The sequence below is a fragment of the Cryptomeria japonica genome, chromosome 6, assembly GCF_030272615.1.
Source record: "Cryptomeria japonica chromosome 6, Sugi_1.0, whole genome shotgun sequence".
Classification (NCBI taxonomy): domain Eukaryota; kingdom Viridiplantae; phylum Streptophyta; class Pinopsida; order Cupressales; family Cupressaceae; genus Cryptomeria; species Cryptomeria japonica.
In genome coordinates, this window is record NC_081410.1 from 449,948,791 (window position 1) to 449,974,547 (window position 25,757).

Here is a 25,757-nt window from a genome sequence, read left to right on the forward strand (position 1 = left end):
TGATGTCTTCTCTTCAGGTTGGCTTAGGGCTTTATTTAGCTCATGGCGGGTTCAAAATGGGGCCAAGCACAAAAGAGAGCACATTTTAGATCATCTCGTGCACAATTTTAAGCGCTGACCCCATGTTTCCTTGAGTCGGCGAGGCTTATTAAAAAAAATGATGTCTTCTCTTCAGGTTGGCTGGGTAAAAAGAAATATATTTTGGACACATATAAATTAGTGTCAAATTCAGTTAGCATAGAATTAAGTTGAAAATTCAGAATAAATAAGAGCATAAAGTAGCAAGTGAAGGGTCTAATGTTATGTCCCCATTTGCATAATTGTCCAAAATGCCCATTTCCTATCACTAGTGATCCCCCTGATCCAAATTTGTGTATGTGTTCTTCCCCTTCATCCTCCATGCATCTACTTAAGATTCCCAAAATTTGAGGTATGGAGGCATGACCAATTTTCCAAGTTAAGGCAAGCCATTAGAGTTGCAAAGTTTTCCTTCTTGGCATGAATTTCCTCCCAAGTTTTCTTTCTTCCATACTTTCATGGAAGTTTCAAACTTCCCCATTTAGGCATAGCTCACGACTATCCCCCACCTTCATTCCCTTCTCTTGTTGGGCTATCAGACTTGTCCATCCCATCATACCTCTCTACAAAACCCCACTTCTTCAGAAGCCTTTGTCAAAGAGTTGACTTACTCTCACTAGCATGCTTCCTTTCCAAACTCGGAGCCTTGACTTGTGGTATGACTGGTTACGCCGAAGGTGTTCCCTTATTTGAGGGGAAAGACCTCCGACTTCAAATCAACGGTTGATAAACTCTTGAAGGTACTGCAAGACCATTCCATCAATCGTCGCCATTCATTTTTCAACGTGTTGAAATGTTTCTTGCTGGATTGCAGTTATTGATTGCGCCACTGTCATCTATGTCATCGCCTATGTCATCTCCAGGCGAGTTTCTCATACGTACTGTTGACTCATCTCTCAAATCAATTCACACATTCAATGCGAATTTCTGTCTGTAGCTATCAACTAACAACTTAACTTTCAAAGCTGTTCCTTGCTATGGGACATGCCTCTAACGACTAAATGATGGAGTGCATTGGATATATTGATCGGACCGATAGCAAGATTGATTTGTAATAGTATCAATGAATTTTTAAGGCATAATGGACACGAGCATGAGTAGCGTCCCTCGTAAGAAGCACTAGCAAGATTTTCCACTATAACATCTTCTGTTGTAGTGATCAGGGGATTAAGCTCCCACGATGCATAATCTTCACCCATCGATCCAGCCGTCAAAATCCTATCACGCCTTCCCAGACATGAAAACATGGCATATATGAAATAATCAATCTGTGCATAATCCCCGCCAATTGCTTCCTCGGCGCCTGCGTACTGATTTTAGCACTAGCATGTTTGATTTTGCAATAAAATCCATTGGAATGGTCCTCCAAGAACATAAGGCCCCCATGTTTTCAACTCTATTTGAGCCAGGACATGTTTGATCATGCTCAGGATACCCTGAAAGGCTGTGAGAAAATATAGAGGAGACTTTCGTTGGCAACCACAACCCCCGCTGGAGGATTTGTTTGCCATGGTGAGAAGGAGAGCCGATAGCAAAGAACAATCTATTGTCGTCGCAGTTGAGCAAATGAGTGCATAAAAATGAATTGACATACACTATGGATGGGTAAATGCTCGAGAGAAATCGAATGGTCACTAATTTTCGTTGTCGAAGGCATGAGCCCCACTCCTTGGCTGGCCAAGAAAATGAGCCATCTTAATACATTTTAAGTACCTAGATAATTTCTTGTCCAATCCCTATGTAATTAACAGAGTCCCTTAAGATAATCTTAGAACATTGTACCGATACTTTCCATTCTTTCTTATTATTAGAATTATGGCCTAACAAGAAAGGCATTGCAAAAATCAATCTATTTGAGTAATTCTTATGGTAATCCCCTATCCTAATCATTTAGATTATTTTTCAAGGTTTCATTAAAATTCGTTTCTAGAAAAACAGGATGGTGCTTTTTTCTAATAGACAATAGCTCTTACCCAATTTTTATCTACTATCCCATGAATAAGGTAGAGAGGTTGAATCTACAAAGTAGACATCACAACAACCTTGAAATTAGAGGGATTAAAAGTTAATTTGATCTAGAGGAGGCACAAAAGCCCATATCAAAGATTTGATGCATTATTAAATCCTCTCCTAAGGTTCACTAAAGTCATGAAAAATCTTATATTTGCATTCTAGCCAAATGTCCCAAAATAGTGTAAGCAAAATTAGTTTTCTAAAAGAATGAGAGATGCTTAAAGCTACATGGCCACTTAAATAAGTGTGTAACAAAAGTCTTAGGCAATATTTCTATCATACTTAACTTCATAAGGAGGTACTGCCAAATATGTGAAGAGTATTAACAATAAAAAGGGAGGTGATTGAAATTTTTCTCCCCCTATTGTTGTAGGCAAAGAACCACCTAGTTGTTTATGGACAAACACATAAGTATATTCAATAGGAAGTATTTGAATTGTGGGTGTTGACCAAACCTATATATCTATCTCCATCTCCTCCTCTCTCTATCTATCTCCCTCTTGCTCCTCTCCATGTCCCTTTCTAACCTGATCTATCTCTATCTCTCTACTTCTTTATATACTACCTTATTGTACAATGCGTATGCCAAAGAGGTGTGAAATCTCAACCAGGGAAAATTTTGGTCTATTTTTTTAATCCCTATATCTCTCCATCTATCTATATCACTCTCTCTGTATATCTCTTTCTATCCACACATTTCTCTACCTCTATCTCCTTATCAATCTATCTCTCCCTATCTCTCTATCTCTTTCCCTAATCTTTTGCATCTCTCTCTCTCTCTCTCTCTCTCTCTCTCTCTCTCCTTCCATACCTTTATCTCTACCTCTCTCCCACCTCGTATCCCCCCCTCCTCTACCTATCTCTCTCTCCCTTACTTTCCCTCTCTCTATCTTGCCCTCTCTCTTTCCTCCTCCTTCACACCCTCCCTATTCCTCTATCTATCTCTATCTATTCATCTATTTGACTCCCTCACCCTCCCTCTCTCTCCGTGTCTTCCTATACCTCTATATCTATCTCTTTGCATATTTGTTATTTCTATATATTCATATTCCCTCTTCCATATTTCTCCATATTTGTCTCATTATCTCTACATCTCTCTCCACCTCTATAACCCTCTCTATATATCACTTCATATCTCTTCCTCTCTCTACATTTCTCTCCCATCTTTATCCCCTCTCTTTAATTTTCCCTCTCCTCTCCATGTCCCTCTCTTTGTCCATCTCCATCTCTATCTCCAACTTCATCTCTGTCTCTATCTCCAACTTCATCTCTGTCTCTATCTCAATCTGCTTACCCCTCCGTCTCATTCTCTCCTCCTTTAACTCTCTCGTTGTTCCCTCTTTCCCTATTCCAAGCCTAATTATCTTCTTGATTCAAAGGTTCTATTTTTGTTATCATTTCTCCATTGAGACACCTATTGCACAAACAACATCACTTGACAGATGACCTACTAATTCACATTATGTACAACACAAATGTATACAAAATATAGACCAAAGAAAAATCCAATTGAACTTCCTCACTTATTCGGCGTACCCATTGCACACCAAGGTGCAATTGCTAGTAGGGTATCCTAGACACCTCGGCTTTAACCACTCCTACCATTTCTCACTGTTCATCATGGCTCAACATCGTTCAAAAGCAAAGTCATTGGTAAGTTGGATTTAGGATGGGATCCCTTACTCTTGCCCTTAATCCCATCTCCTGGCAACTTTAATTAAGTTTAATGTATCTGTAATCCTTATTTATACTTTTATAGTACTTCCCTTTATTTGTACATCCCAAGTATCCCAGTGATGACACAGGAATCTGAGGGGTCTGATTAATACTTGATCAATGTTGGAAATGTTGTCATTGATGTCAAAGATGAGAATGTCATTAGCTGTTAAAGAAATTGGATAGCTGTGATTTATATCAACAAGAGCTTAATACATAATCCAAATAGTAATGTTATCATTGATGTTACACATTTATATAATCTCCATGTAATTCAGACTACAGTGACCAAAGGATTTCACCAATATTACATAGTAAATCATATACAAGACAACTATGTTTGAAGATGTGTCAACATACCTGAGAGAAGGTGATGAGTAAGAAAGGCAGTGATATTAAGGAGAAAGTCAAACTAAAGTCAGCAGGGACAATAGCCTAGAAAAGTTTTTGGAAAGAGCCACAAGTTATGATTAACAATTCATTATCAGAAATTACAGCAGCAAGTTAAGATAGTTATATTGATTGCCATGTAACTTACCAAAAACGGGTAATTATATAGGCAAACGGAGGCAATGGGGCATTTCCAGATTCAAGACATATACTCAATGTTATCAACACTCAAGTCAAACTTGCTACAGTACAAAGGGTGACGTGGAGCCTGGGTATATCATACACATCTTTTTGTGTTCGCTGGAGATGTAAGGGTGTTGTCGTGAGTTTCAGACATGAGCATTTCATTGTGATATATTAAAGCAAGATAAATTCCAAAGTCAGCGACTTTATTATGGCAACATGTTGATGTATATAAGCTACAATAGACACACAATGACTTGCGATTTCAAGTCTTTATATTATCGACTTAATGTATAGTGGCAATATAATATAAATAACAATCACAGAAGAGGATGCTGTTCCGATCACCAAAGATGATAGTGTGAAGAGGCGTAAGCCTGGAGAAAAAGAACACGTAAAAATAATGTATTATAGTCATGGTTGGATGAGTCAATGGTCGATTCATTATAAGCAATGATAATTCATAAAGACTTTAGTCAATTTAGTGGCCACTCGACAAATTCATAAGTTCCTCTGAAGCTTCGTCAATGGTTGTGCACATTCAATATAGAATGGTCAATGTCGATGGTTGTGTGCGCTAGTTCAAGTGAGAATCATTCTGGCTGACTTCTTTAGAAAATGGAGGAATTAATAACTGAGAAAATAGCAACAATTAACTTATTCACTGTAGCGTCTCAAGTGACAAAGATTATTATTGTTTGGAAAAAACGTGAATAATATTATGATCAGCGATCAACAAAGACAGTACAGAGTGCGATGGAGAGTAATGATCAGAATATTTGTGCAGCGACCAGAATTGGTTTAAGATGGCTGTTCGTGTGAATAAACATACAAACAAATGACTTACATGCTTAATGAAAATCAGTGATGGTGTTAATTAGAGCAGCACAAACAATAATTAATATTAATTTGCAGCGATTCATTATTATATGCAGTAATTAGTAATATGTAATGATTGGCAGCGATGAGAAGGGGTGATTGGTTAATGAACCAATTTGTCTGAGAAACAATATGCTGGCTGATTCATTAAAAAAGATATATGTGATTTTGCAAATCAATGTTCAAAGACAGCAGTAAGAGAGGATCGATATGGTAATTATGCTATAGGGATCCTGCACGATGACTATCCAAGTCATGCCCGATCATCTTCTAAAACGATCAATTCAAGAATTAACTCAAAGACTCTATGGTATTTTCCAAATACGTGAGACTCCTTCCAAATGTTATAATTTGTAAAGGCATTGACAATCGTGATTAAAATTAATGCAAGGAAACAATGTTAAAAGGTCAAAGTCAATACATTGTTTATCGTAAGGAGGTGTGGTTTCGTAAAAAGGGAGGTACTTTCGATTGAGTTAATGAAACATTAATACAAGAGTTGTGACTATATGAAGAGACATGTCTTTCGATAGAAGAAAGATACAAATATTGATGAAAAATGGAGTTTCAAAGTGTGTGGTGTATGTGTATTAAAGATAAAAGCTTATACACCAAGGTTCATTGAAGAGAAGAATATTAAAGGAGAATACACATATATAAGGATATAATTTTCATAATTAAGAGGAGGTTTTTGTGAAGTATTGTTGCAGATTTCAAAAGGCAGATTTCTGAGTATATGGCAGCAAATATATATATGTATACATATGCAGATTTAAAGAAAATGAATATGCAGATGTTAATAAAAGAAATGTGCTGATATAAAGGATATCTTGCAGAGATAAAGAAGAATATTATGATAAGAATTGAAAAGGGAAGATATGCAGATTTGTGAATGAAACAACAAGGTAAAGTTGTGAAAGGAATAGTTGCAGATTTATGAAAAAGAGTATATGCATGTGTGTAGTGTCCCCTTCTCAGCATTAATCAGCTTAGCTGACCGTTAGCCTATTCCGGAGACCCGTAGGCTAGTCGAAAGCGGAAATTAGGGTTTCCTACCTGTTGTGACCATTTCACACATCGCCCCTTTAGAATGGGGACCCCCTCTTTTTGCTTTGTTTTTTGCTTCTCTCTGCTTGTTCTTCTCTCTGTTTTTAGGGTTTTGAGTGAGTGAGTTGTCTGTCTGGACTAGGGCTAAACCTTCGGGGTTCTTTTTGGGCGTCATTCAGGCTAAGTCCAGTCAAATTTTGGAAAATTGTAAAGTGTCCTCCTGAAGAATTGAGATGATTGAAATTAGGTAAGTCTTTCAGGAGAGTCAAATAGGTCTCAGGTTAGGTCTAATAAAGGTTTTTAGGGTAAAATCCAATTTTGACTAAGTGTTAGCATTTTTTTGAAGGAGAAATTGTATGTTCTTGCCTTGGTAAGTTTTGATCAATTTTTTGAAGAGAGATGATGCCTGAAACAGAGAAATCGCTTCTGACCCTTAGAGAGGGCCCAGGGCGAAATTTATCCTGAGTGCAATTTCTTGTTTTTGATGGACTTGCTAACTGGTTCCTGGCCTTGAAAATGACCTGACTTTGCCTTGTGAAGCAGTTTGAGACTTAAATTTGAAGCAGTTTGGCCAAAAAGGGTAAAATCGCTCCTGACCCTTGCTGAGGGTCCAGGGCGAAAATGTTGTTTAAGTCATATTTGTCACTGACTTTTCTAATTTGCTTTGTGCAGGGTCTCCTGGAAGGATGATTGAACATGACTTCATGCTTTGGAAGGTTTGGAGGCGTGAAAGATGGTGAATTTTGAAGGCTAAGGGAAAAATCGCTCCTGACCCTCAGAGAGGGCCCAAGGCGAGATTTTGATTTCCTTCATTTTGCAATGGAAAAAGACCGAGTTTTGATCATAAATGGAAAATAAATGACTTTCTCCACCCGCCTGAAGAAGTTTTGACTAGAAATGATAAAGGACCTTGTTGAAGACAAAAAAATCGCTCCTGAGGGCCCAGAGCGAAAAATCTTATAGGGGTCATTGCTAGCCTTATTTGATCAATTTGAGATGTCAAAGGCATGGTGAAGGATAGAATGAGCATGATGAAGTATCCAGACTTGATTGAAGATGATAAATTGAAGGAGTTTTGCCCAAGAAAGGTAAAATCACTCCCGACCCTCAGAGAGGGTCCAGAGCGATTTTCTTTGTGTGCACATTTTTGGACCTTTCTTGGACATGAATTATTATTCATAGCAAAGAACAAGATGACATCTTCCTTGGCAAAGTGATTTTGAGATGAAAAGTGAAGCATTTTGGTCCAGGTAGCAAAAATCGCTCCTAACCCTCAGAGAGGGTCCAGAGCGAGATTTTCAAATATGCATTATTCTTACAAGATCAAAGTATGTTTTATGATTGGAAGGGATGAAGGAAAGCATGTTCTATCCGTTGAATATAATTTGGATGATCAACAAAAGAGGAAATCAACCCAAAATCAAAAAATCGCTCTTGACCCTCAGAGAGGGTCCGGGGCGAAAAACCTAATATGGGAACCTTTCATCCAAGTTTGAGGTAAGCCAAGGTTAGGCATGGGTTTGAAACGATGTTTGAAAGGCCTTGAAGTGAAAAGAGATTGTTGAGAATCAATATTTTGGAGGCAATTACAAAAATCGCTCCTGACCCTCAGAGAGGGCCCATAGCGATTTTCCGGGATTCTCTTCTTTGTTTGAGGAATTGAGACAAAATCTTGTGTGGATGGGAAGAAGATGTGATGTTTTATGCCTTAGAGGCGATTTGGAATCCAAAAGATGAAGGAATTTGCCTAGAATGAAAAAGTCGCTCCTGACCCTCAGAGAGGGCCTAGAGCGAAAATGTTGGAAATCCTCATTTTTTCTTGCAACAACCATGCAAATTTGGATGGAGTGGATAAAGGAAGGATGTTGCTTAATGACGAATGAAGTTTCAATGAAAAATGATAGAGAATCAAGCCCAAAATCAAAAAGTCGCTCCTGACCCTCAGAGAGGGCCCAGAGCAAAAAACACCAAAAACACACCTTTTCCCCAAAATTTGACAAAGCTAAGTTTGCAAGTTAGTGAGAGGGCCTAGTTGAAATGTCTTGAAGAGGTTTTGGAAGTTGAAAAATACTAATCATGAGCAAAAAATAGAAAATCGCCCCTGACCCTTAGAGAGGGTCCAGGGCGAGATTGCCTTTAAGAACATTTTTTCCTCCAAAATTGTTGATGAATTAACTTTATAGTGCAAGGAAATGGATTTTGGGAGTGACATTGAAGGGTCAACGATCAAATTTAGGTGGATTCCAGCTAGAAAATGAAAAATCGCTCCTGACCCTTGCTGAGGGTCCAGAGCGAAATTTACACTTCCACCTATTTTTCCTCACACAAAATGCCAAATTTGAAGTGCAACACGTTAACTGGATATCAATTTACCCTCCAGGAGATTTTCAAGTCAAGATGCGAAGTATTCAAGGCTAAAATTGAAAAATCGCTCCTGACCCTCAGAGAGGGTCCAGGGCAAAATCATCATGGAGTTTAATCAAGCCTTGTTTTAAAAATTAATATTCTCCAAATTGCACTTGATCGCCAACATTGCTAATTTTGAGGCATTTGAAAAATTAAGATTAAATTAGCATTACATTAAAAGCATTTTTGGCATTTAATAAATTAATTTTAAGCCTTAAAAAATCGAACTTCTATTTTGGAGGCATTTAAAATTAATTTTTATTAAATTAAAATTAAATATAAAGCGCTCAAGGCCTTATTTTGATTTATTTTGCCAAGTCAGTCCCCTTTTTTGGAATTTTATTTATTTTTTAACCTCTTTTTTTGCCAAGTCAGCCTAGAGGGAGCAAAAGGGTGAGCGCTCTATATATTGGAGGAGTTTTTTCACATTTCAAATCATTCAATCATTGCCTTAAGTGCGAACTTGGGGAGCTAATTGGAGGTGCGAAATCTGGTGTGCTTGGAGCGAGTTTCTTTCAAGTGTTGAAGACTAGAAGGAGGTGGAGTTTTTATCTTTTCCAAAGCTAGAGGAGGCACAATTCATTCAAGAGAAGGCTTTGATCTACATTTTGCCTAGCAAAATTCATCTATTTTTGCATTATTTCTTAGAGTTTAATACTCAAGAGGAGGTATGGTGAAATCATCTTGACACCCTTGTTGAAGATTTAATTTTTGAACATTTGTTTTGGAAAAATCTAAGTATCGCATGGTTAATTAGGAAATGATAACTCAAGATTTATCATGAAGTTTCCTAATTAAAATCTTAAATCTTCCTTTTAAGTATATATTTCCATACTTCAAGATATATTACTAATTGTGAAATGTTGTGTAGGTGTCAAGATGGCGACTCCAAAGGCAGGAGAATCCACTAGTCGTCGAGCTCTCATTGAAGAAGATCAGAAGAACGACGAATTGGAGACCAGGATCGTGTCCAAATGGAGTAATATCGGAGATACCAACTTGGGAAACTTCAGTGTGAAGAAGTTTCGAGAGGTCCCTTACATTGGCAAGCCATCACCCGTTGCGAAGAGGATAATTGAAAGTGGCATCATCAAGGCGGCAGGTTTCCCTCCGGCAGTCCAGTGTCATGAGCTGATGATCGAGTGTGCCCGCCATTATGACTCACAATCAAGATCGATCGTATCCAAGGAAGGAAACACTTTAGCTTACCTTTCGGAGGAGGCTATAAGTGAGGCTCTTCATCTTCCAGAGCATAAAGATATGATATACAAAAGTTTAGAAGGAGCCAAGTCAATGTACGAAGATGATCCCAACACCTGTTTGAACCTCATCAACAAGAATTGGTTGCTCAAAAGTCGTCCTCGCCTGAACAAGATTCCCAACACACTGCATAGGATCGACTTCCAGGAGGAGTACAGAGATTTGATAACTTTGCTCAATCGAGTTACAGGGGCTCCTCAAGCCTTCTACTTCGAAAAGTGGATGTTTTTCTTCATTCAAGTGATAGTCCAAGGAAAAGGAACGCTTCATTGGGCCAGAATTATTAGCAATAGCCTGGACGTGCAGTTGAGAAGACTAAGGCCTACCAAGTCGTTCCACATGAGCTCATATGTCATATATGCCTTGATCAGGAGTTTCGAGTATGCAGGGCTACCTCACAGAGGTGTAATCGGAAGAGGATCCGGAGAAGTGAGAGTTTGTGACTCTTATATTCATTTGCATCATCCACCTGGAAGTGACTACAAGTTAGTCAATGATACCTTCACGATGAACATCACTAGGATATTGCAAGGCGGGATTCACAATCGACTATCTCTGGATGCACAAGAGCTTGTGAAGAGGTATGGTGCATGGTTCATCCAGTTTCAAAAGTTTACATACATCAGAGTTCATGGGTGTCCTTCACCTCCCTACATGTTGCCGAGATATCCGACAGACAGAATAGTGTTACTTGAGGTAACCAGACAATTGGCAGCTTGTGCAAAGGTATCCAGACACAAGCATGGAAATGGAGTTCCCGTACCTATCATATTGGGGAATTCAGTTGAGGTATGTCCTAATACTCAAGCTTCGGAGGATGCAGAGAAGGAATTAGCCTTGTATTCATTCACCTTCTTTGCCCCATGGGAGAATTTTGATCCTTATGGTTATATGGAGGAGACAGTTGCTAGGAAGTACAGACATGAGTTTCAGGTGGAAGACTTTTGGATGAATCTCTCAAGTGATTTAGAAGTTAAAAGGAAGATGCATTCCAGATTGCCTTTAGATTTCATCAGAAAATGCAAGGTTTACAGAGTAGCCGATTAGGCCCAGGACAACGGCAGATACCTCCAGTCATCCTATGACAAAGAAGATAAGAGAGTGAAGATAGATTGGAACGAGCCTGAGATTTTGGACTTGAGAGCTTTGATGGTTCCAGTTTTATCATGTACTCGTAGATGGGTGGATGTACAACATCAAAAGTTAAGAGAGTAGAACGTACCAATGACTTTTACTTTGGAGGAAAGACGAGAAGAAGGAGGAGCAAGCGTGAGTGAAGACACTTCTCATCCTAGAGGCGCAAAGATTAAAGAAAGACTTGAGAAAAGAGAATCCTCCAAAAAGAAGCAAGAGGCCAATCGAGATCGCCCATCAGGCACATCTTCTCGACATGGAAAGAAGGCAAGTCAAGCTAAAGGTCAAGAGAAGATGGTACTTGAGATTGATGAATCTATGGAATCCATGGTACAGAATGATAAGCCAGGGAATTCATCGAGTCAATCTCTACAAATTGATAAGCTACAGGAAGATCAGGGAAATGATGATGAAGCGACATCTCCTCTCCGAGAAGATGAACCACTACTTAAAGAAATACAGGTTAGAGAGACAAGATCCGCCATCCCAGATTGGCTAAAGGAGAGACTGACAAGGGTGATCGTGATTGAGGAGGAAGAAAATGTGATTGATTTGGAGAGCCTTATAGGAAATTCTCAAGAAGTAATGGAAAAGAAGAAGGCCACCAAGATGTCCAAGGTGATCAGAGATGAGGTAGGATCCAGGAAATTGCAAATAGCTACACCAGTAGTGGACAAGTATGAAGATGAAATTCTTGCAGATGAGTATGATGTGGAAACATTTGAGCTTGGTCCACTCACTACTGAACAGGCAATGGATGAGGCAACCGATTCATTTGAGGCACTTAAGGACAAACTCAAGGAAGAAGTGGAAAAGAATAAGAGGCTTGAGAGAGAGGTCGGTACTTGGAGAGGCTACTTTAGTCATCTCAATCAGCCCTTGAGACGTCAGGATCCAGCAGTATCTCCTGTGCAAGCACTTCCTCTTGAATCAGTCGGAGAAGTAGAAAGTGTCAAAAACTTGGTTTATCTTATGAGTTCTTGGATTGATAAATCCCACACGGTAGCCGTCGAGTTTGCAACGAGAATGATGAAGGCAATCCATCGAGCTATGCAGGTCCTTGAGATTATTCATAATTTATTGATAACTGTAGTCGCTTTTGCTCATACGAGAGATGTTATCATTCCTGTCCTGCAAGTAATAAGGCAAACACCAAGATGGATACTGGCACAAGAAAAGATAATGAATGGAGGAACTCATAACCTACTACAGTGGTCAGCTCTGCTCCAGATAAAGAGGTCCTTTTTGAAGACATCAGCTCCAAATGCGGTCAAGTTGAAGGTGTCATCCATCCAATTCAGGATAAAGTGTTTGAAGTGTTATGTACCATCCTCGGCCGACGAATCGAGATTGAGACAGATGTGGACATCCAAGAGTTGGAGGATAGAATCAAGGTCATCTTTTGCAAAGAGGAAAATGTCATCACAGATGAGCAACGAGACCTGATGTTCACTACCATGCTCCTGATTGAGAAGATCAAAGAACTCGAACCTGGATGGGAAACCGCTCTTCTCACTGCCTTCGATCAGGTCATTCACTTGGAGGAACGAATGAAGAATCTTCCCGAGATTCCTATTGCTTGGATCGAAGGAATTGTGTCCAGATTCGGTGGATATGCTAAGAAAGAGCATAGGAAAGGGAACAAGGTTCTAGAAGAAAGGTTGTTATAGGATGATGTGGCATCTTAATTATCATTGGTCTATGTTTCCTCGACTTTTGTGCCAATTAAATATTTGGCTATGCATTTAATAATGTTCATCTAAAAGGGGAACTTTTTGTAATAAACCCTAATTAGGGTTTAGGTGTCAAAATCTCAGCCATTGATCTTCTTTCAATCTGGGCCGTTCATTGTAATTGAGGATGCTATATATACCCTCACTCATTTTCATTTTGTCATTAGAAGATTAGAAATTAGATGATCAGATATTAGAGAGAGATTAGAAGAGCTTAGAGAGAAAGTTATTGTGTAGCAAGATTGAGCAATGAAGAAGGAATTTTGAGCAATTGTTGTCCATTTGGCTTTGAGATCAATAAAATATTGAAGTTATGGTGTTTTATTGCAATACTTGTGGCTATCTTCATGGTTGTTTATCTTCTTGAATCATTCTCAGTCGAAGTAGTATTTAAGTTTGAAGGACTAAGTGTTGTGCTTGATCTTTGGTGAGATTCATATCCATACCACTAGCTTCTTACTGATTGTAAGGACGCCTTGTGTGGTGAACTGGAGATATTGAAATTGCTTGAACATTCAATTATCATTGAAATATTGACATGTATCTTTATGATAGTGTCTATAATCCTTGATGATTTGAAAATCACTAATCACCTTAGAAGATCGCACCAATTCCAGTAAAGTTGTAATCCCTTGGCAATACTGAAATTGGTAGAATCTTACCAAGTCTAGCCTACATTGAGTCATTCTTAGGATTAGAGTAGGATTCATCTCTTGAAAACCCTATCTTTTGATCTTTTTTGAGAATTTGTTAGTACTAGGAAGAATCCTGTTCCTGCAGTCAAGTTAGAGCAACACGGACCAGCTTTCAAAATGCGTAAGACCCCTTGAAGAAATAGCATTCACAATGACCACTGGTGCTTATCCACACGTAGAGATCCTACAACAAAGAACCTTGAAGTCATCCCGATTGATCCTTTTCGCGACATCTTCAGCATTCGGAGGCTTTACTCAAGAGAGGATAAGGTACCCTTGGGTATTTTATTCTGTGTTTGATTGTGTACAAAATACACGTCAACACTACCTCTGGGGGGATGTTTCAGCATTTTCGAAGGCTTGCATGTTGGAGTTTGTCAATTTGGGTTTTGGATTCCTTTTGGGTTTTCAGAAATCTTCGCAATGAGGGTATATGCATACCAAGCAGTGGAGCTTGACTGGCTTACTATTTTTAGCAAGTGGAGGCAGAAGCAGCTGAGTTCTTTGGGTTTTTTTGGGTTTTCGGAGAGCTCTGCAATGGTATAACATGAAGACTAATCTGGAGACCTTTTCGGTACTTACTATTTTTAGTAAGTTCGGTAGTTGCTCAGAATGTGATTAAAATCACTTTGGAAACACTTACTATTTTTAGCAGTATGCTATTTTTAGTAAGTACTATTTTTGGCAATGCTATTTTTGGCATGGGTTCTGCAGCTCAATTCAGATCACTATTTTCTGCATTGCAGTTCAGTCCTGTGGCCTCAACTCATTTTGGCAATATTCAGTAATTGAATGAGGAAGTATTTTTTGATACTTTATTTTTGTCCATGGCCTAGGCGAAATTTGCATATGACTTCAAGGGGGTCGACATGGTGTTAATGATTAAATTATAACTCAAGGCAAATGGGGCGATTTTCTAATTATATTGCCTTAGTTATATTTTTATTTGGAAGTCATAGTTGGGCGCCCACTTTAAACTTTATTTTATGACACTTGTATTTAGCAAAAAGGGCGATTTTGGGTGAATGTGAGTTGGGTGAACTTGTGCAAGGAGATGAAATGAAATGCAATGCCTAATGTGGGTGAAATGGAATGGCATTTGGTTTGGGCGCATTTGGAGAGCATTTGAATTTGAATTTGGCTAGCAAAAAGTTATAAATACAGACCTTGGGCTCTCATTTGGGATCCATTCTTGCTTTGATAACGAAGTGTTGTCGAAATTCTGTCAGACTCTTGCTTTGAGGAATGCTTACTTCCTAGTGCTTTCAGTTTCATGCATGAGAGATAGCGCCTAGCTGAATCTATGACTGTTTCTCATCCAGAGGAGGAGATTGGGGCTCAATGAAGATGAAGTTTTATGGATTTCTGATTTTTGGGAGTGCTGTAGTGTGTTTCCAGGTTGTTTTCCAGTGTAGTTGAAGTGTGTTTTCGTTCATAGCTCCTTGTGTGTGTGTCAGCTCGTTCTGGGTGTTTTCTCGTTCAATTCCTATGACTTGGACAATTCATCCTGTAAGCTTTCGTTGATTATCTCGAAGTATCTGATTTTATATTGCAAGTCGAACTTTTCTGTTGTAGACGCCCTTGCCGAGAAGTGTTTGGGCTGCGTGTTATGCTGATTCTGAATTGTTAGTGTCATTTTCTTAGTTCTGCATTAGTCATTGAATGTCTTTGGTCTTTAAGAGTGTGTTTAGAGATAATTTGGGTGTATTTGGAGTGAGATAGAAGTGTTTGTGGGGGTTTTATGTTGCTGGTCTGCATTTCCAGCCTGCTGTCCATTCATATCAAATTCAATTTTTCGAGATTGTAGTTGGTTTTTAGGTGTGTGAGTTCATTGGTGTGGTGAGAAGGGTCTTGGTAATAAGTTGAAGTTGTTGGTTTGGTTATTAGCATTTGAATAACTATGATGAATCATTTTGTAATGCTGGTTAGTAGTACTAACAACAACTTCTATTGATTTCTCTAGTCCCACTGCATAAGTGGAAGAGGCTGGCTTCGCTGCCTAGCTTTGGATAGTGATTTCTAGTAATTCTGATAATCCATGTTTGCATTGTAAAGCTGATTAGTAGTACTAACAACTATCTATTTGGATTGTTGCTCTTAGTCCCACTGCATAAGTGGAAGAGGCTGACTTGCCGCCTTCTTATTTATTGTAACTCTTTCCTCTCGCTGAATAAGCGGTTGAGTTGATTGTAATTTTATTTTCAGTTCTCCCACTGAATAAGTGGTCAAGTGATTGTTGTTCTTTCAGTTTTGTAATCTTCTAATTGGCTGGTTGCACCGTCATACTACTGTAGAAGTTCTTTCACCCGCCGGATGAGTGGAAGGGGCTGGCTTCCGCCCACTATTGTAATTGAGATTTCATTTCCAGCTGTTTATTGAGCTAACGATGCCCTTGACACCGTATTCTCTCACCCTTCCATATTGGGCTCTCGATGATCAGAAAGTGAAAGGGTTACTTTCAGCAATGTTGATTTCTCGTTGTCTAACCCTAACGGGAGTTGGTGTTGATTGTGAATTGTGAAAAAAACAAATTTTCTTTTAAAGGTTATATTTCAATGTGAGGAAGGAATATATGCAGATTTGAGAAGATCAAATTGTCCATCATCCGTTGTTAAAGCACCATTGTCAAGGTGGAATTTCAGATTTAAGTGAAGTGGGTTGGTGCTCACGGATTTTGAAGTGGGAGTTACTACTTCCAGTGGGTTGGTGCTCACAAAATCAGATTTGGGAGTTAGTGCTTCCAGTGGGTTGGTGCTCACAAACGTAGGAGTTGGTGCCTCTAGTAGGTTGGAGCCTACAAACATTGTTGGTGTAGTCACGATAGGAGTACGTCCTCAAAGAGAACAGTTCGGTCTATGCAGCAAATGAAACACAACACAAACAACTCAATGCGATGGAGGCAATGCAGAATTTGAATTATATCATATCATGAATTCAATTACAACTGGCCGACAACATGCGGGCTTACAAGGTCCAGTACACCGGCCTGATTACAAACATGCTCAAATACAGTATCCAGGCTCAAGAAAGAATGCGAGCCAACTCTGGAACTCCTATCTCTATCTTCTTGCCTAAAAGTTATGTCTATCTGCTTGATTACATTGATTTATATGACATTCATAGCTCAAGGAAGATCCGCGTCGGCCCAAGATGCAACAAATGCCGATGAAAAAGATGTAACGTGTAAAACAACCAAGTCGGCCTCTGGCGAAGGGATCCCTCCTGAAACAACATAGAATGATGTGCGAACCTAAGGGGAGGTCAGCCACATGCCAAGGAACGTTGGAAGCAACGAAATTAGGCTCCACAATGTTTACGAAATTAGGGTCTTCATATTGTATGGGCACTCCTTGATGGAGTGTCCCATTACTTGGCAAATTTCGCAAAAGGCCTTCTTTGGGCATGTACCCTTCATATGTCCTTCCTCCTTGCGCTCCGTGCACCACATGTCTCCTTCGGTCCGACTAGTAGAGCCTTTCATTGCTTTAAATTCCCTCATCATACGTTCCATGTCCCGCTGCAGGGCCGTCACTTTCTTTTTTGACTCCTCGTTACCACTCTCATCAGAGGAAGAGTCATTTTCCTCGGAGGACGACTTCCCCTTCTTCTTGGACGTTTTGTATTCACTTTCTAAGTCCATAGCCCTATTGTATGCATCATCGTATGACGAAGGAGGGACTATCTTCATTTTCTTCTTCAAACTGGGTTTTAGGCCTTCTACGAACCACCACTTCTTGAGTCCCTCGGCCAATTGACTCTCCATTTTCCCAATTAGCTCCTTTAGGTGTCTTCCGTAGGCACAAACTGATTCCTTTTGTCCTTGTCTTGTACTGTATATCTCTGCCACTATTTCATTATCATCCTAGAGTAGGCGGAACTCCTTGAAGGCTTTCCGCAGCGTGTCCCATGTGGCCACTGCAGTTTTATCAATGTCTGAGTACCAGTTGATGGCAACTCCTGTAATGTCGCTGGAAATTGCCTCGTCCATTCGTCCTGGTCCGTGACACCATTGGCTGTCCATATGGTTTCGCAAGTTCTGCAGTGCCTTACGAGATCCTCCTCCTCGTCGCCGGTGAACTTCAACATCTTTTGGCTATTGGCAATTGGTGGGGGTCGTGTCCCCAGAGGTGGCTGTATCTGTCGTGCACCTGCACCACTCCCCCCTGCACCGGTGGTGTTTCCTATTTGAGTGACTGGGGGTATGGTGTTTTGTACCTGCATGCTTGGTGTGATGGGTCCCAAGAGGGGGTCCTGTCTGTCGTGTGCTTGTGCCTCCTCCGCACCTACGGTCATACGGTTGCCCTCTCCTCTGTTCTCACTCTCGTCCTCTGTTCGCTCCCTTCGATGGTCCTTCGTGCACGGTGTAAGGGATAAATTCTTGAACTGATCCTGGGTCTCTTCGAGCAGATTTCTTCGTAGCCTTGTTTCCTCCAAAAATTCTTCATGGCTTCTCACCCTATAGTGTTCTGGCGACACGTAGAAATCTCCTTCGGCTTCTGCTCCTGCACTCTCCGTGACACCTCCTTGGTTTCCTTCGGGCAACCCTTCGACAGGTCGTCCTTCGGCAAGTTGCCTCAGCCGTCGTCTATGTTCTACTTGTTGTTCCAGAATCAAGGCTCTCTGTGCGGCCTCCCACTCCTCACTTTGTGCCTTCTTATTTCTATCCTTATTCAATAAGCTGGGCATTAATTCCCGTACATCTTCATAAATAGCAACAACAAATAAAAAATAGAACACTTCTTTATTAATTTATCCTGTCGGATACAATTTATGTCAATGACACCATTATTATAGTACAGGATGTTCTTTATTCCTCCTGGAGGTTCAGGGTTCAATTTCCCCTTCGCCTCTTTCCATCACGCTCCGCTTCCCAGCGACGATTGTTTTCTTCGTACTGTCGGAGGACCTATTGGTGTCGCTCCTCATGGGCAATCTCCTCCAGGCGGTTTCACTGTGCCAGTGATGTTTGTGCAAGCAACCGGGGGAGGTGGTTCATCAACCGATTCCCTACGGGGCTAACTTCCAGTGCGGTCCACATGACACTTGTTGGGACTTTAGCCTCCGTGGCCTCTCTTCGGACGTAGGTCTTGATGGCCGCTTGAAGAAGGGTTGAGAATTCCCTTGTTGCAGTGTCCTCTCCATCGTAGAGTTCCGTTTGTGTGTCGTCGGCCTTTGGGTTAATCTCACCAACGTGTAGGCCCATCATGTCCGTACGCCATCCGCTCCTTCCTTTCCCGAGTATGTCTAGGCAACGACGCCAAATGTTTACCCCGTGGGGTGTGTTAGTAATATTGCATATCAACAGTCAAATAATAACCATAGGATAGAATAGTAACCAGAAACTCAGAGCAATGCTTTCATTAATGCCAAAATGTCTAGTATAATAATCATTCTCTGCATTCGTGTCCCCAACAACAAGTACAAGAGCATATATAAAGACATGGTCGAGGGTTGCGGTTACCACCCGTGGGGAACTGTCGTGCAACGGACAACTACCCTTGACGACGCTAACATACTTAACCAACGTAGCTTAACAAGTAATACAAAGCCCATTTTACGACCAACACACAAGCTATGAGAAAGATCCACAAGATTCTCCATTAGCAAATAGGTCTAGGTGGTTCCGGTGCTCTAAGCTAGAAAACTATCCTAGATTCTGGAAGTGATAACTTGCCGGAAAAAGATCCAAACGTCCCGCAGACTTAGGATAAGGTAGATGAACATGTCCACAAGTAAAATCCAGCTCCGCAAGGTCTGGTGTGCAAATGCAAAGAAATGCTGAAACTGCAAATAGAAAGCAAAACAAAAGAAAATGTTTTTGGTTGATGCAAGATTGCCAAGAACCAGGGATGCTCTTGCATCAATTGTAAAAGAAGAATTGTATAAAAGCATTGATTTACCATGGTTTTCTCTCGTAAGGGTTCCATTTATATATCTTGTGTTCTACTTGTGTCCATATTAGTTAGATCACATATGAATGTTGGTTTGCAATGAATATGTTAATGAGATAAGTTATATGCATGAGATTGAAGTTGAAAAAGTTTAAGTCGGTGAAATTGGTTGTTATACTGATTCAACCCCCCTCTTAGTATAACCATGTGCTCTTCAATGAACACCTGGCAGAAACTTTGGAATATAGTTATACATATCCAAGAATGCACAACATTTATGAAAAGGTTTTTTCTTCCCTATATAATACCCATTATTATTTTTTAGTTTGATAACTATGCAGCAGCATCTTTGAAGTCAGATTTGAGAATCACTTGCCTAATTGGATGTACGGTGGATCTGACACTTCATGGACAAACTTGGAAACATCATAGCAGAATTTACTTTATCCACAATCAATGCTTGGTAGTGCATAGTCATTCAAGAACAGCATTGTGATACTGATATGTTGAGAACCAACCAAGGTATAGGTTATAAATCTACAAGCTCCGAGTTAACAGAGCAATAATAAACAAACAAAAAATACCAGTACAAGCAAAGAATGTGATACCAATAGTACAAAAACAACCAAAGTATCTGTTATAAGTCTGTAGCCCTCAAATTAATAGAGAAATACTGAACAAACACATTAACAGATATACAACTCACAAACAAGAACACATATGGATGTTATTTGGTAGCGAAAACAACAAAGTTACATTCATTAACAATTCAATGTCATTGGTTAATCCAACTATGCATGCAGTTGTGTTGCAATGGAAACCTTTCGTTTCCAAAATTGTCAAGCGACAGTTGAATTTCCATTTCATAAGAACATTTTCAGACAAAAAACTGAAAAAGTACTGCAGTTTCCTTTTGAAGTAAATAGTAATACTACCCAAAAATAATATTCAGTAAATGAAAGGATTTATAATTTTATTGCTTTGCAGTATGCTATCTAACTTTGATATCTTCATATTTGTCAAATCTCTGTTGAAAACTTGTCAAGATAAAAGCTTGTCATAAATTTAATGTAATCCAGAAAGTCTCACTGCCATCAACATTTCTTCCTGCCACTTATTAAAATAAGGCAGCGGCTTTTAGTGGTCACATGGTAACATGAAATATCAAGTACAATAATCGAATGACATCTTGGAAATCTTTTAGATTAGTAGTAATTCTTGTTTCTAGGACTTCATCCTTGATATACTACAATGGTACTTGGAGAGTTTGGTCAACATAGCTAACATTTTGCTGATTTCTTTTTTGATTGAGGGTAATTTGGAATGGCCAGCCAGATTGGTTCTAGAGATGAAAATTCTCAGGCCTGGATGTGTTATTACACATGCATGCCAGCCAAGCTGCGAGTTGCCTTATTGTGATGTGGGGATTTGAACTTGGAATCGCTCTGTTTACAGATGCACCACTTCACAATTACAGTACAATTGCTTGGACTTGCTGATTTCATTTTTTTCGCCTCAAACTAAATTTCTTTATTGCCTAAACTAGGATTGCTTAATTTTTCTGTTAAGATTCAAATTAATTCTCTTTCTAAGATTTATTATTTAGACTGAATCTTAACTGCTGCTGAAAGTATTCTATTGACATGATTCAGTGAAAAGAAGAAAATAAATCAGATATTGTATTTCTTCTTTCCTCTATATGTAGCAGATGGCCCTTAAACCAACTTATCAGTTTAGTCTGTGTTTAGAATCCAAACATGAAACTGTATTTTCAGCAAGTTAAGAAGGCCATAAGAATTCAGGCATAGTGTTCAATCGAATTTCCTCAGTTTCTTTTGGCAGCAATCCATGTCAAGTGGCAAACACACTCAGTTAAATAGTATGACATTTTTGTTTATTAGCTATTTACATTCTGGATGATCATCTTGTTGTAACTTTCGTTTTGTTGATTGCATGTGTAATGTGATATGTAGGGGATTCATGGTTTAGGAGGAAGAATGGCAACAAGGCAAATCGATCCCAATCACTTGGTTTTTGATCATGCTGCTCAATTTTTCACTGTAAGCGATCCTAAATTCAAGAAGCTTGTTGATGGATGGATCTCAAAAGGCGTAGTGACAGAATGGAAAGGACAAATATGTAAGCTCTGTCCTGGAGGCCAATCTACTCAACTTCCACCAGCTGTAAGATATATTGCTACAAATGGGATGCGACTTCTTGCAGATTCTATGCTTTCTCAGGTAAAGAGTTTATTTTTATAGCATCAACTTATCTTATATGAGATACCATGAACAAACAGGAGTTTTTTGTTTGAAAACGAGTTTCATATAGGTGTAGGTTCAAATTTGTGAACTAAGAAGCCAAGAAGAAGCATTTTGAAGTTTTTTGAGGATAAAGTCTTCTGGAAAAGGAATATTACAAATGGTGCTAGTTAAAGAAAACCTGATAAATGATCTATAAATGTATTTTAAAATAATAAAGAAGTTAAAAAGGGCTCAAATACCTGTATGAGTCAAGCTAGATTGGCTAATACAAAAATTCTTCAACATGGACAAATTCAATGGGAGATAATGCTGCATGCAGGAAAAGGCTCAATTGTCTAGCATACATGTTTCCAGGTGTCAGAGAAAGTACACTCAAGCTTCTGTGCCCCATTCGCCAACTTGTTTCCAACCCTTCTCAGTTTAATTTCCTAAAATTCCATAGAGAGTACACATCACTTGCTAAGACCTCTTGATTTTTGTATGATCCTCTTAGGATGTGTTGATCAAATCCTTAAAATTAGGAAGAGCAAAGATGATTCCCTCCACGGATTATCTCAACTGCATTTAATGTATGATGGGCCATGAACTAAGAACTAGGAGAACAAAATAACAGAATGAAAAAGAAACAAACATTGAGAATTAGCTTTAAACTCAAAGGATAGAAGGCTATTTTGTTTTATTTAATCTGTTACTTCACAATTATTAATATTATTATCATAGTGTATAAATTACATTGATTTATCTATGTTTCCATGTATGTTATTAAAATTCTCATTTTTGGGATATCCTTCAATCCCAAAATTATGACTAGTTGCTCCTGCGTTGCACTTGTCCCTAACTAACACTTGTAGTAACTTTGTTGTCATTATCATGTTTATTCTATAAGACGTTATTGACTATGCTATTTAATTCTGGATGCACATTATGAACGAAGCTTAATTTATTAATCCTAGTTCCAGGGCTAAATTTTCTGTTTGTTTGAGTTCAAATTTTGCTTCAACTGCTGACTTTGAGGATCATCAACATTGTGTGCAGATTAAGCCCGTCCTTGACTCGTATATGCTCTCCCTAATCTTGCAGGGAACTTCCACAAAGTGCACAAATTTCATTTTTGTTAGATTTTATGCCTACATATGACTTGCTTAGGTTATAATTAAATGTTGTTGTCACTTGAATAAGTTTGCTAGTAATCTATGACTTCATCCAAAGGACTGCAAATCAATAATTGATTAACTATATTAATTTTTTCTTGATTGTCAAAAAGAGTAAAGATTTGCTAAGATTTCCCATTGACCCACCAGTTGTTTGCAGATGCTATAAATTTTTGATGGAGATGGCACCTTGAAAGAGACCTATTTGTTGAAGCAAATATTAAGCAACATTTAGGGAGGTTGGCAAGCCTAAGATTTTGTTTTTTTGTCCGTAATGTACATACTGCTATTATATCTGGTTGCGTATTATTCATGTGCATCTACATGCTCTACTGAAGTAGTTTGATGAACTTTGATCCATGCACAGAAAATAAAATGGAGGAGATTCTCAATATTGAAATTTGTCTGGTAGATTAATTTTGTTGAAATCAACTCTGTCTCAGATTCCATCTTGTGTAGCCTCAGATTTATGTTGCTTTGTATTGTCATATTATATCTGGAATTCTTATAAGAAAGAGGGTAAGGTGTAGAAACCAGTAACATGACATTTTGTATGTACTCTTAGAGAGATTGGTGAATTGGAGTTAGTGATCTCTTGCTGTTTCCAGTTATAAAAGTGCCAAATGTATATGGAGCCTTTTTTCTTCTTAAACAAGGTTTGTATTAGCCTATTAGGAGTTATTTAGAACAAGAAGGAATGGAAGACTCCTATGGGATATGAATGCAACATCTTCAGCTGAGGTAGTTCACTTCTTTAATGAAGATGGATATTTGGTCTTGTTTGATCCAAAAAAAGGAGTTAGTCACACTGTGGATCCATGACAAAGTGGAGCAAAGCTTGTAGAACACTTTTGTTGAGAGAGCAGGTGTTTTGGGTGGACAACTGACGAGTTTTTGGCAGTAGTGTAAAACTGCAGGTTCCAACAGGTGTTTCTTAGTCAACCATTGAGGGGCCTATATAGACTTCAGGCAGCAACAACTGATGGTTCCATCAAGTGTCCAAACAAAATATAACGGCGTTTTGAATTTTGTACTTTTTGACTTCTTGGTGTCCTTTCACTTTTTGCTCCAGTTTGCAAAAGCATAAATACACATTGTAAATGTGTTTTTGGCATAAGAGGAGGGAATTAAAGTGACTTTGAAGAGGATTCATGTGTTCTAAGTGAACAAGTACATTTTATTCAAGACCTAGTTGAACAAAACTGAGAGGGAGCATTAGAGAGCTGTTGCAAGTGATCTTGGTTACTGAACATAGTTATTTTCAGGTTGTGCAAGAGGATTAATATTGTAGTTGTTGGAGATAGTGGATAAGGGGTTCATTGCCTCACTTTTTCTGGATCTTTTCTCTTGGAATCAGTGTTCTCCAGGGTAAAAGTCCTTTTGTTTTCACTGTTCTGTTGTTTGCTCTCGTCTTTCAAGTGCATTTTAGATGGATTTCCTAAAGAGTACATTACTTAATTCTTTCAGTTAGATCTGTACGTTGATGACTATTGTACGGTGAAGGTGATCATTCAAAACCAACCACGACTGTTAACAGACATCTTGCAGGTTATACAGTTCCCCACAGAAGGCAGGTCTTTAATTGAAGAATAAAGGTAAGTTATGTCACTTATTTCTAAAAAGGAATTTCATTTGACTACCATAGCAATTGGAAATGGATCTGGTGGTCATATGCACCTGTGTAAAATGTAATGCCATGTAAACTTCTTATTGAAAGTTTGTCACATCCAAGGCATTCCATTAAGGGGATTGATCCAACTTTATATTTGGCAAATTGTCTTATATGCACACTGAGAAATAGAAACACCTTAGGCAAGTGATGCAACTTTGGAAGCTTATTCTGCAATATTTTGTCTTCACGTTTTAGCCCAGTGCATTCAACAGGAAGCTATCACTGTAGGAAATTTTCTTTGCTTGGAGGTTTAGACTTTATTCAAGAAACAGTTTTACTACATATAACAAACTAAGGTTTTACATCCTATTAGCAATGATTACCTTAGATTTTGGAACATATTTTTTTCAAAACTAAAAACCCATCCATCTCAGGGAAATCCTAAATTCGCCCAAAGCCAAACATTTTTTTGCAGTCAAATGAAACAAGGCTCTTTTGAAAAACTAAAAAACTTGAATGCCTCTTGTCGTCCCTATAGGCCCTCTCAACACCTAAAAAGTTAGGTTTATGTCTAGTTGAACACACCACAGGATTGAGGGGTGGGGGTGAATTAGTCTGGACTTTAAAGTACTTTTCTTTTGATCTATCAAACTTCAAACCACAATTACCTAATTACTGCAATTATGAAACATGAAAGCACAAAGCACAATAAACACATGAACACTAGATTTACGTGAAAAACCCGAAATAGGGAAAAACCACTATGAGAATCACACTCACAATATGAATAACTGATTACAATGTTTTAGGCTGAAGGCCAAGGAGCTCACTGTTGAAATGTGGCGACTGATTAGCAAAGTACTGTACACTCAGCAATTTTTTTTGCCGTTTTTTCGTTGATGAAAACCGACATTGTAATAAAACCCTAAAAAGGCCGACTTTGTTTTTGCCCTAAAAACGCATGTTATAAGCGGCTAGGATGCTTAAGGCATGGTAAGGTTGATGTACTATTTTTGCTGGATAATAAGAAAGATTGGACGATTGTGTATGGTGGACGTAACCCATTCTGGGTGAACCATGTTAAATCTTTGTGTTATCTGTGTCCTGTTTTATTTCTTTATCTTTTGTATTTAAATCTGCATATAATTGTTAGTTCATATTTGCTTCGGATCTGCTTGAAACCCTAACAATTGGTATCAGAGCGAGGTTTTCTGTAAATTGGCAGGACTTTTAGATTTGAGTGGGAGCAATGGAGGATTCCAAATTCAAGGTCGAAAATTTTAACGGCTAGAATTATCAGTTATG

At 38.8% G+C, this 25,757-nt stretch overlaps 1 protein-coding gene across 1 annotated transcript in view; it reads left to right on the top strand.

The window, feature by feature from the left end:
- LOC131037523 (uncharacterized) overlaps positions 1-25,757 on the top strand; it is a 229,658-nt gene that overhangs the window by 61,088 nt on the left and 142,813 nt on the right. Inside the window, exon 2 of the mRNA XM_057969681.2 lies at positions 21,399-21,665. Within this exon, the coding sequence (XP_057825664.2) occupies positions 21,399-21,665 (267 nt within the window). The remainder of the gene's footprint in view (positions 1-21,398; positions 21,666-25,757) is intronic.